We start from the raw sequence: 15,526 nt of genomic DNA, 5'->3' as shown, positions 1-15,526 counted from the left end.
CTCAAGGCAGATGCGCAGCCCACTCTCGCAGCTGCAGCCTCCCGGGACACAGAGCCCCGCTTTCGCATCTGCTACTGTCAAACAAAGCAAACACGATGCTCCACCCTGCGCTGCTTCCTCTCTGGTTTTTGCGCGACGAAAGAGGAAGAGGGACGGACGTCCCTTGGTTTGGGGTGTGTGTTTTGTGTGTGTGTGTGTTGTTTGTGAGGAGGTGGAAGCTTAAGGGTTAAAGGGAGAGAAGAGTGAAGATTTCTAGAGAAGCGGCTCAGAAGAGGTGGCATTGTGCATTGGAGCGCCCACTTCCTGTCCAGCTCCCGCCCCCTGCCCCCTAACAATGGAAAAGGAGCCTTCGATTCCCCCCACCTTTTCTTTCCCCGCGTGCAAAACGTTAGTGGTTTAGAATATCCGCAGCCCTCCAGGGGAGCTGGTGAGTGCAAAACGTATCTGGGTGCAGAGAGTTCCAGAGACTGGAGGGGGGAATGTAAGGCTGGCTGGGCAGCCAACCCTCTGGGATTGGCCTAGGGTCTCCAGGAATTGGTACCCATCTCCAAGAGACTCTCGGAAGCGATCTTGGAGATTTTGATGACTTGATCATATGGGGGGGGAAATATTAGGGCAAATATTGAGAGAGAAAGAGAGAGGACATTTCCAGCAGAATTGGTAACCTTAAAGCCCCAGGTATTGCTGTGAACAACCTCTGTATGATACCCTGAGGTGGTGCTGCCAGCAGGGGCATAGCAAGGTTGGAGTGGGCCCAGAGACAAGACTTTAAAATGGCCCCTCCTCACTGAAGTGTGTGTGTGCGCGTGTGTGTACCACAATAGAGCATCATTCTAAATTTTTTTAAATGGTTTTGTAAATTGTGGATGCTGCAAGTCATTTAATGGTACTAGAGAAAGACATGCTGTTCTGGTAGCTCCAGGTCTTAACACTCACATCAGTTTTGGAGGATGAATACAACTGAAGGAAGCCCGGGCGGGTGCGTGGCTGGGGGAGTCAGTCATGTGACTTGCCTCGGGAGGGGGGGCAAGGCAGTGGGCACCCAGACAACTGTCTCCCCTTGCCCTATTATAGTTATGCCCCTGGCTGCCAGTCAAGAGTAGAGCTAGACTGAGCTAGATTGTCCAGGGGGTGGACTCAGTATGAGGCACCTTCCTATGTCAGGAATTCTCAAACTGGGACCCAGATATGGCTGGACTACAACTCCCATCATCCCTAGCCATAATGGCCTTGCCCCATTGTGGTTGAAGATGATGGGAGTTGTAGTCCAACATCTGGGGAACCAGGTTTGCTAATTCCTGCCAAGAAGGGGGCTTTTGGAGAGCTCAGGGGGAGAGAGGCGCAGTGTAGGAGGAGGAGAAAGGGGGGACCCGGCAGTTGTGGGAGAGGGGCTCAAGGGAAGCAGGGCTTCCCCCCTCCCGCTTTTAGTGTGCAATCAAACCCAAAATGTGTAGTTGAAATAATAATGAGCAGTTCCAAAAGAGAACATTATTATTGCTATTGTTAAAACATGTTTTTGGTTTCTTGTTTGTGTTTTACTGTTGCCTTTGTTAGTTTTAAAATGTTTTTAATTGCATGTTTTATTCTATTTTTGTTTTATTGTTTTACTTTGTGAGCTGCCCTGAGAACAATTGTTATGTGGCACAGTTGTGAACAAATGTTATTGTCTGGGCTGCAGAAATCCATTAGTCTACTAGCCTGTGATGAGTGAAAAATGATGCCTGACGAGTGAAAAAAGTCCTGATGAGCAATGTACCAACATAGCTTGACGAGTAAAATATTTTGTCTGGCTGATAAACTGAGCCAACATTTCTTCACCCCTAATTATTGTTACATATGTATAACGATGTAAATAAAGTTATGAATAATAATAATAAATATTCTAAATAATCAGCATGTGTGCATAGATGGTGAGCAGAACATGTGAACAGAACTAGTATGTATCTGTGTATTTATTTATTTATTAGAAACATTTAATATACTGCCCACTCCGAAGACTCTGGGCAGTGTACAAAAACATGCAAAGCAAAACAACATTAAAATTACATTCTAAATTAAAAACTAAAGTAACCAACAAAAAAGAAAAAAAAACAAATAGGTAAACTACAGGGAAAAAGCCTGGCGAAAAAGAAAACTCTTCAATAGAGATTTAAAAATCAGTAAGGAAGGGGCTAAACGAATCTGAAGGGGAAGGGAGTTCCAGAGAAGTGGGGCAGCAACCGAAAAGGCCCTTTCACGGGTCCTAGCACCTCGAACCTCTCGGAAATCAGGGACTGACAAAAGGGCCATCTGAGATTATCTGACCGGATGGGATGTAACTGGATGGGAGAGGTGGGTCTGTAGGTAGACAGGTACCAAACCCCACAAGGCTTTGAAGGTCAAAACCAGGACCTTAAATTGAACTCGAAAGTGAATAGGCAACCAGTACAACGACTGCAGGAGAGGTATTACCCTGTCATATTTTCTGGCACCCATGAGTAGGCAAGCCGCTGCATTCTGGACCCATTGCAGCTTCCCGATCGTCCTCAAAGGTAACCCTATATAGAGAGTGTTACAATAATCTAAGCAGGAGATAACAAGGGCATGGGTCACTGTCATTCATGCCTGCCGATCAAGAATGAGGCGTAATTGGTGAACCAGATGAACCTGGGCAAAAGCACTTCTGGTCACAGCCTCCACCTGCTGTTCAAGCAGGAGGTGCGAGTCCAAAAGGACCCCCAAATCACTAACAAGCTCCTTTGGGGGCAGCGCCACCCCATCGAAAACAAGGTTCACATCCAGCTGTTGGCCGGTACAAGGGCTGAGTAAAAGTAGTTCAGTCTTAGTGGGATTCAGTATGAGCTTATTTTGATTCATCCAGACCATAACAGCTTCCAGGCATCGACTAAGCACAGAAACAGCGTTCCCAGAATGTATATAGGTGGAGGGAGTGGTTATGGACAGATCAGTTAGAGAAAGAATGAATTGTGTGACCCTCAGCCTAATGCAGGGTTGCAGTCTGCAGCCCTCACATGAAGGAACCTTCCTCCACCCTAGTTTCTCCCTGAAATTTTTATCATTTGTGTGCCTTTCTGACAGGGAGGAATCACAGTCACTAGACAGTCATTGCCTTCTGCTTTTAAGTATCTTCTTGCCTCCAGAACTGAAGACCTCACCCACAAGAGTAACATCTTGGCTTTGCAGGAGTTAGTAGAAACACCTGCTTGGCCAGTTTTTTTGTCTGGAGGGTCCCTTCAAGTGTGGACCAAAGATGAGGGACCAATGCGCAGCTGGCCCTGATGCCATCCAAACTGGGAACAGCATGGAATTCTGGGAAAGAACCATGCAAAGGATGCTGGGTGAGGACACCACCAGACCAGATGCACAGTGCCAGCGTTTCAAACAATTCCACTACCTGGAGGCCAAGGGGCCCCGAGAGGTTTGCAGCCAACTCCACAACCTTTGCTGTCAGTGGCTGAAGCCCGAAAAACACACAAAAGCTCAGATCCTGGACTTGGTGATCCTGGAGCAGTTCCTGACCATCCTGCCCCCGGAGATGGAGAGCTGGGTGAGAGAATGTGGAGTGGAGACCAGTTCCCAGGCGGTGGCCCTGGCAGAAGGTTTCCTCCTGAGCCAGGCAGAATCTCCTGAGCTAACCAGAGAAAAAACAGGAACAGCAGGTGAGAGGATTCTTTCTCAGTAGCTCCCAAAGGGCAGAAAACGTGAACAAGGTTATCCTAAAAATCCCCACCAGTTGCTCAACACTTTTCTGAAAATTATAGGAGCATAGGAAGCTGCCTTATACCGAGTCAGACCATTGATCCATCTAGCTCAGTATTGTTTGCACTGACTGGCAGTGGCTTTCCAAGGTTACAGGCAAGAGTCTCTCTCACCCCTGCCTGGGGAAGATGGGGAAATGACCCTGAGACTCTCTGTGCGGAGGGTACCGCCTTAGCAGGCCCCGCACTTAAAACACCTCGCTGCCACCAGGTAGAGGTTTTTTTTCACTGGTTCTCCTATCCAGTCACTGGACCCTCTGTCTATCAGCTTGACAAAAAGCTAGAGTGGTAATTTAGACAAGTAGGCGTGGGGTGGGGGAAAATAGTTGACAAAATAATTGAGTTCAAAAAACAAGTGAGGAGAGCTGATCTTGTGGTAGCAACCATGACTTGTCCCCTTAGCTAAGCAGGGTCTGCCCTGGTTGCATATGAATGGGTGACTTGATGTGTGAGCACTGCAAGATATTCCCCTCAGGGGATGGAGCTGCTCTGGGAAGAACAGAAGGTTCCAAGTTCCCTCTCTGGCATCTCCAAGAGAGGGCTGAGAGAGATTCCTGCCTGCAACCTTGGAGAAGCCGCTGCCAGTCTGTGTAGACAATACTGAGCTTGATGGACCTATGGTCTGACTCGGTATATGGCAGTTTCCTATGTTTCTAAGTTGATTTGGTTCAAAATCTTCATTTCAAAACAGTTCAGTAACATTAAGTAAAAATAAATAAAAGGTTTCGGGTAGAGCAAAAGTAAAAGAAAAGCAAAGAACAATCAAGACCAATAGCCTATACAAACTAGGTTCAGCAACTGTCTCAAAAGTAGTGCGAAGGACAGCTTCTCCCAAAGCACTCTCCTATCCCTTGCAGAAGGCCAGGTTCTTTCACTACTACCACCAAGTAGTTTCTGCCTCTCCTATGCTGCAGCAATTCCAGCTCAGTGATTTCAAGCTCTCTGCTTTTGACTTGCCCCTTTTGACAGTTGCATGCAGAGTGTGAAGGAGTGGGGCCTTTACCTCCTCTTTCTAGGGGTGTGCAGAATGTTGCAAGGTTGGAACGTTCCACCTCAAAAGGAGCCATTTTGAGTGTACTGAGATTGGAACAGAACACCCCTAAAGAAGGGGGCCTGTTCCGAGCTCGGAACGGAACGACCCATTCCGAGACGGAACATTCCAACCCTATTCTGAACGCCTTTTTGGAAAAGTAAAACATCTCCCCAACTCTTGTCCCCCAACAGGTGATGAAATGACAGTGGTATTGGATCCCAGATCTTCACCTCTTCACAGTGGAGTGGAAGAGGTTGCTGTACAATTGGACCAGGTAAGAAAATTATGGGAGAGGTGGGTCGTGGGCATCCTTGAATGCCCCCGAGCATCTTCCTGGGCATAACAGAATAAGCATGTAAGAACCTAAGAGGAGTCCTGCTGGATCAGGCTCAAGGCCTACCTACTCCAGCATCCTGTTTCCTCTCAATGACCCACCAGATGCTTCTGGGAAGCCCACAAGCAGGAGAGGAAGGCATGCCTCCTCTCCTGCCATTGCCCCATGCAACTGAGGTAGCGAACAGCCATTATGCCTAGTAGCCATTGAGAGACTAGAATGTATCTAATCCCCTGTTTTCACCACCTAAGCTTTAATCTGCCTCTTTCCTTTTGTTTCTGTCAAAGCTGCTCACAAGGAATGTTCTGAACACCACCGGATCCTGCCACCATTTTGCTCACAATGCCTATGCAGAGAAAATGCTTTCTTTGTCTTTCAGAGTCCAGTGACCTTGGAGGAGGTAGCTGTGTGTTTCTCGGAGGAGGAGTGGACCCTGCTGGATCCAGGCCAAAGGGCTCTGCACAAGGAAGTTGTGGCAGAGACTTCTGCACATCTGGCCTGGCTAGGTAAGGCTCCCTCTTTCCCTTGGCTGATGGGTGTGGAAAGCAGGAATAGCTGCTATTGTCAGTCCATTTTTCCTGGGGTGCTTTGGTTGGTTTTTAAGAATATGTATTAGTCACAATTCTGTCAAAGGGTCCACAAAGTGACATAGCTAAAATCCTAAAGATAATAGAACAATAATACTTATATAAAACTTTTAAGACATCATAAATGGAAAGCCTGATAAAACAGGTGTGTTTTCCAAAGTTGTTAGCCTTTTAAAGGCAAGAGAGGAGGGGCTTAGTGGGTCCAATTTATGCACCAATTAATCACAATCTTCTGTCCTGAGGAGCTGTTTGAAGCTCTGCTTTCCCCTCCCCTTTTCTCCATTTTGACTAGGTGCTGCATCCCCCACCCCCAATGGATGCTCAGGTAGACCAGGGATTGTTCTGGTTGCTTGGCACTGTGCTGGAGACTGTGTGCTTGGTTAAGCAGAGCTTGAGCAGCCATATATGCCGAAGGCAATTCTTCAGATTCAATTTTGGACTTCTCTCCCTTCATTGACACCATGGAACTATTCAATTATTAAGGATGTCAAGACACTTCTAGTTATGCAGGTAGAGGGAGCCATGGCCTGCATAACTAGAAAGAAAGCAAACAACCAAGAAGCCGCTTCAAAACTTAGTTGTCAGAAGCTGCTCTTTCTTTTGGAGGAATTGTGGACCAAGAGACGAGGATGACGAATATTTATATACCGCTTTTCAACAAAAGTTCCCAAAGAACATAGATATAAACAATCAAACAAACAAATAAAATGGCTCCCTGTCCCCAAAGGGCTTACAATCTAAAAAAGAAACATAAGATAGACACCAGCACTGAAGGGATGCTGTACTGGGGATGGATAGGGCCAGTTGCTCTCCCTCTGCTCAAATCACCGCTTTTAAAAGGTGCCTCTTTGCTCAGTTAGCAGGGGACAACTGAGGGAATTTCAACAAGAGGGGAACAACTGAGGGAATTTCAACAAGAGGGGATTTCTCTCTAGGTTGGTTGGGGGTGTCCCTTCTCTGTATTGTTGCTGAGCAGTACAACGCAAATAACAATGCCTTAACAATGCAAATGTAAAGCATGTGGTGGCAGGCACTTGCCACATTCTAACCAGGGAGTGATGCTGCTGGTTCTATTCCTAAGTGCATGAATTAGAAGATGTTGCCATTTAGTACATGAGCCAGCTCAATGGTTGGGACCACTTGTAGGGGACAAGGTCTATACCCTTAGAGAAATATGATCGCAGTGCAATGCTTCCACATGTTATCATGCTTTTCTTGCCCTGACCATCGGTTTTAAACATTTTAAAAACACAAATACTACTATAAAGTTTTATTGATGTTGCCAGAGGAATGTAAATGAAAATTGGCAGGCATGTCCTCCAAAGGTTACTCCATGGAGAGGGTGCAACTATTTGTTCACTGTTACTCTGACCCTAACCCTTTCCTCTGTGTAAACACGACTGCAATTTTCCCTTAATGGTTAGTGGGCAGGGATAAAGAAGGAGTGATCACACAGAGAAAACTGCAAGGGCAATAATGTGAGCGCTCTTTGTCCAACTCGGGGGGGTAAACAGTGCCAAAAATCACTATGAAGCTATTCACACGTGCAGGCAAAACCAGGCTCAGGAAGCCGGGATCATGCCTGATTTCGGCAGTGCCTCAGCAGCAAGCCCACCCTCTTAAATGGGATCAGGAGTGAGCGCTCTCCTAATCCTGTTTTACGGATCCTCTGCTAGCCCTTGCTGCGGCTGGCAGATTGTGGGGCTCCCAGCTGGCTTCAGGGAGGGGAGGGGGGATCCCCATAATGCACTGCACACTCACGCGGTGCATTATGGAAGTTCCGTTGGGCGGGGCGACCCGTTCTGGCACCCCGACCCTCCTAGATACCAGCAGAAGCCGGCAGTTGTCTAGACGGCCGATCCAGCTGCCCAGCAACAAGAAGAGGGTCATCTGTCGGGGAGGTCAGCTTTTTGAGGTTTCCTCCCCTTGCCCCTTAGAGCCCTTCTCACCGATCGTGAGAAAGGGCTCTATAAGTGTGTGTCCCTCCCTTGACGACGACGTCAACAAAGGTTCCCAGAGCAGTTTACCTAGGGAGATAAAAATAAATGAAGATGACTCCCTGTCCCCAAAGGGCTCACAATCTAAAAAGAAACAGAAGATAAGACACCAGCAACAGCCCCTGGAGGGATGGTAACTTGAGATGGTACCAACAGGCAAAATGTGTGAGCCTGCCTCATGGACTATTTTCTCCTCTTCCTTTTTTGGTAGATGGCATGGAGAGGCTTAGACGACGGAGTCCCTGAATATTTCCTATAACTGAAAGCACTAGAAATAACAGGCCTGTTTCCTCCCTCCACAGAAGGACTTTTGGGTCCCAAGACTGACCTTATCCTCAGGCTGGAAGAAGCTGAAGATCCATTTGTAAAAAGTTCGGAAGAAGGAGAGAAGTCACCAGGTAGCTGCTCACTTGCGTGATGGGAACTTTTGCCATGCATACGAAGCCATGACTTCTTCTGGAAGGCATTTGTTCTGGCTAAATGCCACCGACATAAAGATCTGTCAAGGGGTAACAGCAGGATGGATTGAGGAAAGAAAAAGTATTAAAATCTTTGGCTTTGGTTCACACAATCAACTGAATCTAGGTTTGAAGTCGGTAACTGACATCAGCATGATCATGCAAACCCACACCGAGATGGGAATCTCAGATTCATCTTGCAGCACAAATTGACATCAGTAATCTTGGCATGGGTTCACACAGACACACTAAGGTTGGTTACTGACCTTAAACCTGAATTCAAATGATTGTGGGAATCCAGTGATTTAAACCAAGTTTTTCACTGATGCTTTTTCACAGATATTTATTTTTATTTATTTTATTTCTTTATTGTTAAATTTGTATACCTCCTTTCATAAAAACAATACCAAGGTGGTTCACACAAAAATTAAGAACAAGACTATAAAAATGACACAATTAAAACATCTTAAACAATGGTGCAAATCTGATCACTGAAACATTTTACTTTACAACTCAGTTGAGTGTTTACAACATCTAGGAGGGTGTGTGTGTTTTAGACAATTTTGATTTTTACTAACTTAGGAAATAGTACATAAAACTACCTGGCTTTTTAGATAATTGATACTCATTAGGGATGTGCACAAGCCATCCGTGCACCCACCAGCAGTGCGGGTAGCGGTTCACTAAAAAAGCAGGTAATTATCTGTGCCAAGCAGTAGAAGGCAGTAGCAGGACAGTAGAAGTGGCAAGAAGTAAATCACACAAACACAATCTATTATATTAATTCTCCTGGGTGTGCCTTGGAATGTGCGTCCCAGCCCCCCGCTGATTGGCTGGGCAGCGGACGTGCCTGATTGGCTGAGGCGCACCCAGGAGTATTGGTCGCCGCTGTGGCGGGCCTGGTCATGAAGGCCAGAGGCGGTGGCAGGCCCAGCCCGCCAATGGAGGCAAGGCCCAGGAGGGGGAAAAGAAAGTGCAGAGGCAGAAGTGGAGGCGGGGAGGAGAGGCAGCTGGGCCTGGAAGCGGAGACTGGGGGAGAAGGTGGTGGGGAAAGAGGTAACCGTTGGCCCCAAAGAGCGCACAGATGCTCTGTGCGGGGTTGGCTAGTAGCAACGATTTTGTTAATCTAAATCATCTTAAAATGTTACACAAGTATTTCACATTGTAGTGCCTTCCATTTTTCTTTCCACTGTTACTACTTTCCTGTCTCTCCTGTATTGGCTCGCATGGTCTGCAAGGTAATGTCAACAGTTCTGAACTGCCCAACCTGCTTTCGGCATCAAAAGCAATGCCCACAGTGTTGTGATAAAGGGTAGGTTCTAACTTAAGGTTAGGAATAATGGACGTAACATTGCCCAACGGCACTAGCACAGTTATAAGACATAGGGACGTGGGAAGCTGCCCTATACTGAGTCAGACCATTGGTCCATCTAGCTCAGTATTGTCTACACAGACTGGCAGCGGCTTCTCCAAGGCTGCAGGCAGGAGTCTCTCTCAGCCCTATCTTGGAGATGCTACCAGGGAGGGAACTTGGAACCTTCTACATGCAAGCAAGCAGATGCCATAGTGCACCAGCCCTGCTCTTGAGGAGAGCAGGTTTTGTGGTAGCAAGCATGACTTGTCCCCTTAGCTAAGCAGGGTCTGCCCTGGTGGCATATGAATGGGAGACATGATGTGTGAGCACTGTAAAATATTCCCCTCATGGGATGGAGCCTCTCTGGGAAGAGCAGAAGATTCCAAGTTCCCTCCCTAGAAGCATATCCAAGATAGGGCTGAGAGAGACTCCTGCCTGCAACCTTGGAGAAGCTGCTACCAGTCTGGGTAGACAATACTGAGCTAGATAGACCAATGGTCTGACTCAATATATGGCAGCCTCCTTTGTTCCTATGTTCTGCAACATCAGGGGCATTGTTTGAGAGCCTGGAAGCGGCACAGGCTGTTGGGAACTGCCCATGTTACCCTGCACAGCATGTGAGCCACTAGGGTTGTTCTCACGACCCCAGTTTCTGGTGTAGGCAGGGGTTAACCCAGGAATCTGTTGTCGTCTGTGTCACTGGGAGTCCTCCCAACCCAGCAATTCTGAACCTGGGTAGCCCAGGTCTGCCACCCAGGTTAAAAGTGAGGTAGGACACCAAGAAAGCCATGCTTCCTTTTTCTTGGGGTCGTCTGCAGAACCGGCACATTTTAAACTGTTCCTGGGCTGCTTAACTAAAGAGATCTGTAGAAAGCAGGGCCTGGGAGAGGTGAACTGCTGCAGTGCTGAGGGCTGCCTCTCTGTTGCCCCAGCAATTTATTGTGGGAAAGCTCCACATTTCAGCAATGGAGAACGCTGCAGCAGCATTCATGTGGATACGCGAGCGGCAGAGTCCAAAGGAGCCTGGGAGGCACGAGGTCAGAGCATGCCGTTCCTCCAGCCCACCCTCATATGGTCGTGAAGACAAGCCCATTGCCTCTGACTTAAATAACTCCTCTGCTTTGGCCCACCCACCCCCCACACACAAAGAACAATCCTATTGTCCAGGCTATGTCTTTGCACATGTGATTTTAATCGTCTTAGAAGCAGATGTGGAAAACCCAGAAATTTCCAGAAGCAAAGGTTGATATTTACTGGACAGCGCTGGGCGCAGACCAGAGCTGTTTCCATGAGATGAGATGAAAGTCCCTGTCTGATCGCTAGAGAACTCAGGGGGTGTGCGAGAGCTATTTATTCATTTCTAAGAGAGTGCAAGTGTAGATGTCGCATGTTTAGGATAAGGTTTAATTTTAACCTTTAATTTATGGGAGGAGAGCTGGTCTTGTGGGAGCAAGCATGAATTGTCCTCTTTGCTAAGCAGGGTGTGCCCTGCTTTGAATTTGAAGGGGAGACTACAAATGTGAGCACTGTAAGATATCCCCCTTTGGGGCCGCTCTGGGAAAGAGCACCTGCATGCTTGTGTGCAAAGGGTCCCAAGTCCCCTCCCTGGCATCTCCAAAATAATGCTAAGAGAGACTCCTGCCGGCAGCTTTGGAGAAACCACTGCCAGTCTGTGCAGACAATTTTGAGCTAAATGGACCAACGATCTGACTCAGTAGAAGGCAGCTTCCTATGCTCCTAACCATGTGGTAACCCCAACAGTCCTCACAGGCCAGAGCTGGTCTCTATGGGGGCCGATGTTATGCTCTCTCCTGGCCTGGGCGCCTCCTTTCTCACCTTCCTCTCAGGACACATTGGTCTTTCCGTGTTGGGAAAGACTACTGGGAAGGTGGGCATGTGGCAGGCAGGATCTTCCTCCCCACTAAAGTGTTTTGCTTCATCATTCATACAGCAGTCAATTGGGTTTGTTCCCCAATTTGAAGCTCAATTTCTCCCTCATTAATTGTCTCTTTTTATTCTTGCAGAAGATGGGAGGGAGAACGAGAAAGAGGGTGAACAACACAGAGAGAAAACGGAAGCCAGCCAAAAGTGGAAGGGAGAATCTATTGCTTTGAAAGAGACTAACTTCCACAGGATCCCAATCAAATGTTACAGAGCATGCAACTTCCTTCTGATTGCGAAAATTTTAACTCATCAGTCAAGCTGGGGCATATGTCAAAGCGCTTACACTGCAGAGAAACTGCCAAAATGCTTAGAGCATGAGGGGAATGTCTGTAAAAGCCATCCATTCACTAGGCGTCAAAGAACCCACACGGAAGAGAAACCATATGCATGCTCAGAGTGTGGGAAGAGCTTCTATAACAAATGTATCTTTGCTATCCACCAAAGCACTCACACAGGAGACAAACGATATATGTGCTCAGAGTGTGGGAAGAGCTTCCGTAGCAAAGGTAACCTTACTGTCCATCAAAGACTCCACACGGGAGAGAAGCCGTATACTTGCTGTGAATGTGGAAGCAGCTTCCGGCGCCATGATCACCTTAAGAATCATCAGAGAATCCACACAAAATGGAAGCCATTTAAATGTCCAGAGTGTGGAAAGAGCTTCAGTCACCGCTCACAGCTTGGACCACATCAGAGTATCCATGTAAGAAGAAACCATGAAATTGTTCAGAGCATGGGAAGTGCTTCACAACTGGTCTATGACCGTAATAAAGTATAAGTAAGACAGTCCTTGGTTAACAGTGTTCGTTCCTTTTTTCTTAATCAATTCTGATTCATGGGTGCTCATGCTGATAGTTGAGTCTGTGCATTAGTGGTGTTCATTTCATGCATATCGAGCTTGGTGCAAAGCCAGGCACTGAAGTTTCACTATCGTCTAACCCAGGGGTTCTCAAACTTGGGAACCCCAGATATTGGAGTACAACTCCAAAATGTCATTGTGCCTGGTGATAATGGGAGCTGCAGTCCAACAGTATTGGGGACCTTGAGGTTGGGAACCCCTGATCTAACCAACCATCCCCAGAGATGCAGCTGTTGGGGACACAAGACAGTTGAACAGGGACCTTTTGGTGGTGGCTCCGGACTGTAGAACTTCCTCCCTGGGAGGTTCATCTGACACCTTTCTCATTCATTTTGCTATTTCACCCACTTTGAGAACACTTTTTAAAAAATGTGGCACATAAATATTTTTGTATATTATTATTATTATTATTATTTTCAATATATAATTAATAATTGGCCTTGCAATATCTGAAAACTGACCTGTCTTCAGTATCAGTTGTCTCCCCACTACTAATACGACGGATATTTATATACTGCTTTTCAACAAAAGTTCCCAAAGCGGTTTTCATAGATATAAATAAAAATGACTCCCTGTCCTTAAAGGGCTCACAATCTAAAAAAGAAACATAAGATAGACCCCAGCAACAGCCACCGGAGGGATGCTGTGCTCAGGATGGATAGGGCCAGTTGCTCTCCTGTTAAATAAAGAGAATATCTTTTTTTTTAAGGTATTCTGTCGTTAAGATTTTTTGTCAACTTTGTAATGTTCTCTTTTTTTAGCTGTATTCTTATTTAATGTTAGTTGTTAGTTGTATTGTCATTTTGCTTTAAATTTTATTTTTGATATGATTGTATTCACACTGAGGGCCTTTTATGGGTAGGAAAGCAACTTGGACATCTCGATCAAAACTTACAATAAAGGTAAAAATGACCCACTCCTCACCACTGTGTCCAAACTCTCTTCAAGAAATGGAAATCGTATTTGGGGCCATGCTTCTGGTAGCTGTGTACTCCCCACTTCTTGCCTGGTGTTTACAATACAGGCAGTCCTTAAATTAGGGCCCTTCAAGTTAAGACAAATAGCACAAGTTGCTTGTAAACTGCCACTTGGTTTCAACTTCAGGGCACTGGTCAGAAGAGGGGCTCAGCGCGACAGGTGCTGGTGTGTGGGCTAGCCCAGAGGTTCCCGACCTGTGGTACTCCAGATGTTGCTGGACTACAACTCCCATGATCCCCAGCTACAACAAATTGCCGTGCTGGGGCTGATGGGAGTTGTAGTTCGGCAACATCTGGAGTCCCACAGGTTGGGAACCTCTGGGCTAGAGGTCAGCAATGGCAGCTCGGGGCCACGTTGTCATGGAGACCAGCAGTTTTGGCAGGAGCTGCTGTTGCTTCTGAGACTGGAGGTGGTGACTAGGGATGCGCACGGAACCGGTTTGGAGGCCCTTTTACGGACCTCTGAACTGGGTCGAAAGTCCAGCGGTCCGCCGATTCGAAGGTGGAGGGGGTACCTTTAAGGACTGGGGAGGGTGCTCTTACCCACCCACCGTTTCCCCCGCTGGCACTGTATAAAATGGGCCACTTCTGGTCTGCAACACCCCGGGGCGGCAAGAAGGTGCACTACCGCCCTGCAGGACCGATTTTACATGCAGCGCTGGTGGGGGAAACACAGCCGGGTGTGTGTGTTTAAGAGCACTCCCCCCCATCCTTAAGCTATCCCCCCTCCACCTTCGAACCAGCAGTCGCCAGTTCTGTGCACACCACTAGTGGTGACTCGCTTCTCCGAGATGCTCCCACTGCTGCTGCCTCTTACAACGCAGCTGCTTCCTAAAATATCTTAACTTGGAACCTATTTTCCCATAGGACAGGGGTTCCCAAGCTGTGATACTCCAGATGTTGCTGAACTACAACCCCCATCATCCCCAGCTACAATTTATTGCAGCTGGGGATGATGGGAATTGTAGTTCAGCAGCATTTGGAGTACCACAGCTTGGGAACCCCTGCTATAGCATATGAGGGGCCACTTGTGTGGCCAGCAAATGGCCTCCACACATATGCGGAGGACAGGTGAGTGGCAGAGCCGATCCCTGGCCACAGAAGGTGCTGGGTGGCCCAGCGCTGCTCTGAGCAGCTTTCAGGCAGCGGTAGCGGAGGTAAGCACCTACTAATTTACTCTTAAAGGTGCCTCTCACCGCCCCACCACCACCACTGCACTAGCTGCTACTGGTTTGATCCCTGGCATCTCCAGGTAGTGGTGGGAAAGATCCCTCTCTGAAACCCTGGAGAGCCACTGCCAATCAGAATAAACAATACAGAGTTAGATTAGGGTTGCCATGTCCCCCAGAATTTAGGGTAGCCCCTAGATTTTGGCTCCTCCCCCCAGCTGCTAAATTCCACCTGGATTTGCATGGATTTCAAATGCGTTGCCCGGATTTTACTCTGGATCCGATCACATGGGAGGAAAGGTTTCTTGGTCCTGGCTGGTAGGACAATAGGTTCGTTCACACGATGAGTAGGACAAGGGTCTGACCCAAGTTCAGGAGCTGTGCGTGCTCCTGTTTTGTGATTGTGTGCGAGAGGGGGGGGGAGAAGGTAGGAGATAGCAGTGATCATCAGCTAGCTTCCTGCCAGGTAGGGGGGATTTCCTCCTATTAGTGGCCAGGCGCAGCTGTTGGGTAGGCCAGCGCCTTCCTATCCAGCAGGTGGCTAGCTGATGATCACTGCTGGCACCTCCTACCTTTTCCCATCACACATGATCACAAAAGGGGAGGACACAACAGCTTCCAAACTTGGATAGGATGGATGCTGGTCCTACCCCAGTTCTCATCGTGCGAATGCGCCTGGAGTCTCTTCAGCCAAGATCAGGCTAAGTTCTGCTGCCTTGTCATGTTCCCCTCTGCCTTTTTGTTATTTATGTATTTATTTAAAGTAGTTATAGTCGGTTTTTCTGACTGGGCTTAAGGATGGGGATAGCGATTGACTGAAAGCCCAAACCACGCTATTGCAACAAGCAGCAAAACAGAGCCTGGTGGGAAAGCAAGACAGAATGAAAAAACAACAGAGATAGCTCAGTTCAAGGCCGTCGCTGAAGATTAAAAGTTGTTTTCAATGGTGGAGGCGGGAAGGCAGCTCTCCTGGGGCAGGGAGATCCATGACTTCTCGAAAACATGTTTTTCTGCAGCGGTGCAGCTTGGCACAGAGCCCCTCCGCCGTCCCCGCCC

At 47.6% G+C, this 15,526-nt stretch overlaps 1 protein-coding gene across 3 annotated transcripts; it reads left to right on the top strand.

The window, feature by feature from the left end:
• The first annotated feature begins 53 nt into the window (after window positions 1-53).
• Window positions 54-12,254, top strand: LOC128343371 (zinc finger protein with KRAB and SCAN domains 7-like). 3 transcript variants are annotated; one of them, XM_053292347.1, is made up of 6 exons: window positions 54-173; window positions 3,079-3,659; window positions 4,983-5,065; window positions 5,505-5,631; window positions 8,012-8,107; window positions 11,546-12,254. In XM_053292347.1, the coding sequence occupies exons 2-6, from the start codon at window positions 3,251-3,253 to the stop codon at window positions 12,241-12,243; spliced, it is 1,413 nt and encodes a 470-aa protein (XP_053148322.1). In that variant the 5' UTR covers window positions 54-173; window positions 3,079-3,250; the 3' UTR covers window positions 12,244-12,254. The 3 variants fall into 3 exon arrangements, with proteins under 3 accessions (XP_053148322.1, XP_053148323.1, XP_053148321.1); XM_053292348.1 differs by lacking the exon at window positions 54-173 and adding an exon at window positions 230-427 and having other exon boundaries at window positions 3,184-3,659; XM_053292346.1 differs by lacking the exon at window positions 54-173 and adding an exon at window positions 230-427.
• The last annotated feature ends 3,272 nt before the right edge of the window (window positions 12,255-15,526 follow it).

This window comes from Hemicordylus capensis, chromosome 2 (genome assembly GCF_027244095.1).
Source record: "Hemicordylus capensis ecotype Gifberg chromosome 2, rHemCap1.1.pri, whole genome shotgun sequence".
Taxonomy (NCBI): Eukaryota; Metazoa; Chordata; class Lepidosauria; order Squamata; family Cordylidae; genus Hemicordylus; species Hemicordylus capensis.
Note: the sequence above shows the minus strand (reverse complement) of the source record. Positions and strands in the feature narration are given on the sequence as shown.

Bases quoted from the DNA above. Each gene is read 5' to 3' on its own strand.
- LOC128343371 (XM_053292347.1), top strand. From the start codon at position 3,251: ATGAGGGACCAATGCGCAGCTGGCCCTGATGCCATCCAAACTGGGAAC. The intron at 3,660-4,982 runs GTGAGAGGATTC...GTCCCCCAACAG, and splicing joins AGAAAAAACAGGAACAGCAG to GTGATGAAATGACAGTGGTA. The intron at 5,632-8,011 runs GTAAGGCTCCCT...CTCCCTCCACAG, and splicing joins TGCACATCTGGCCTGGCTAG to AAGGACTTTTGGGTCCCAAG.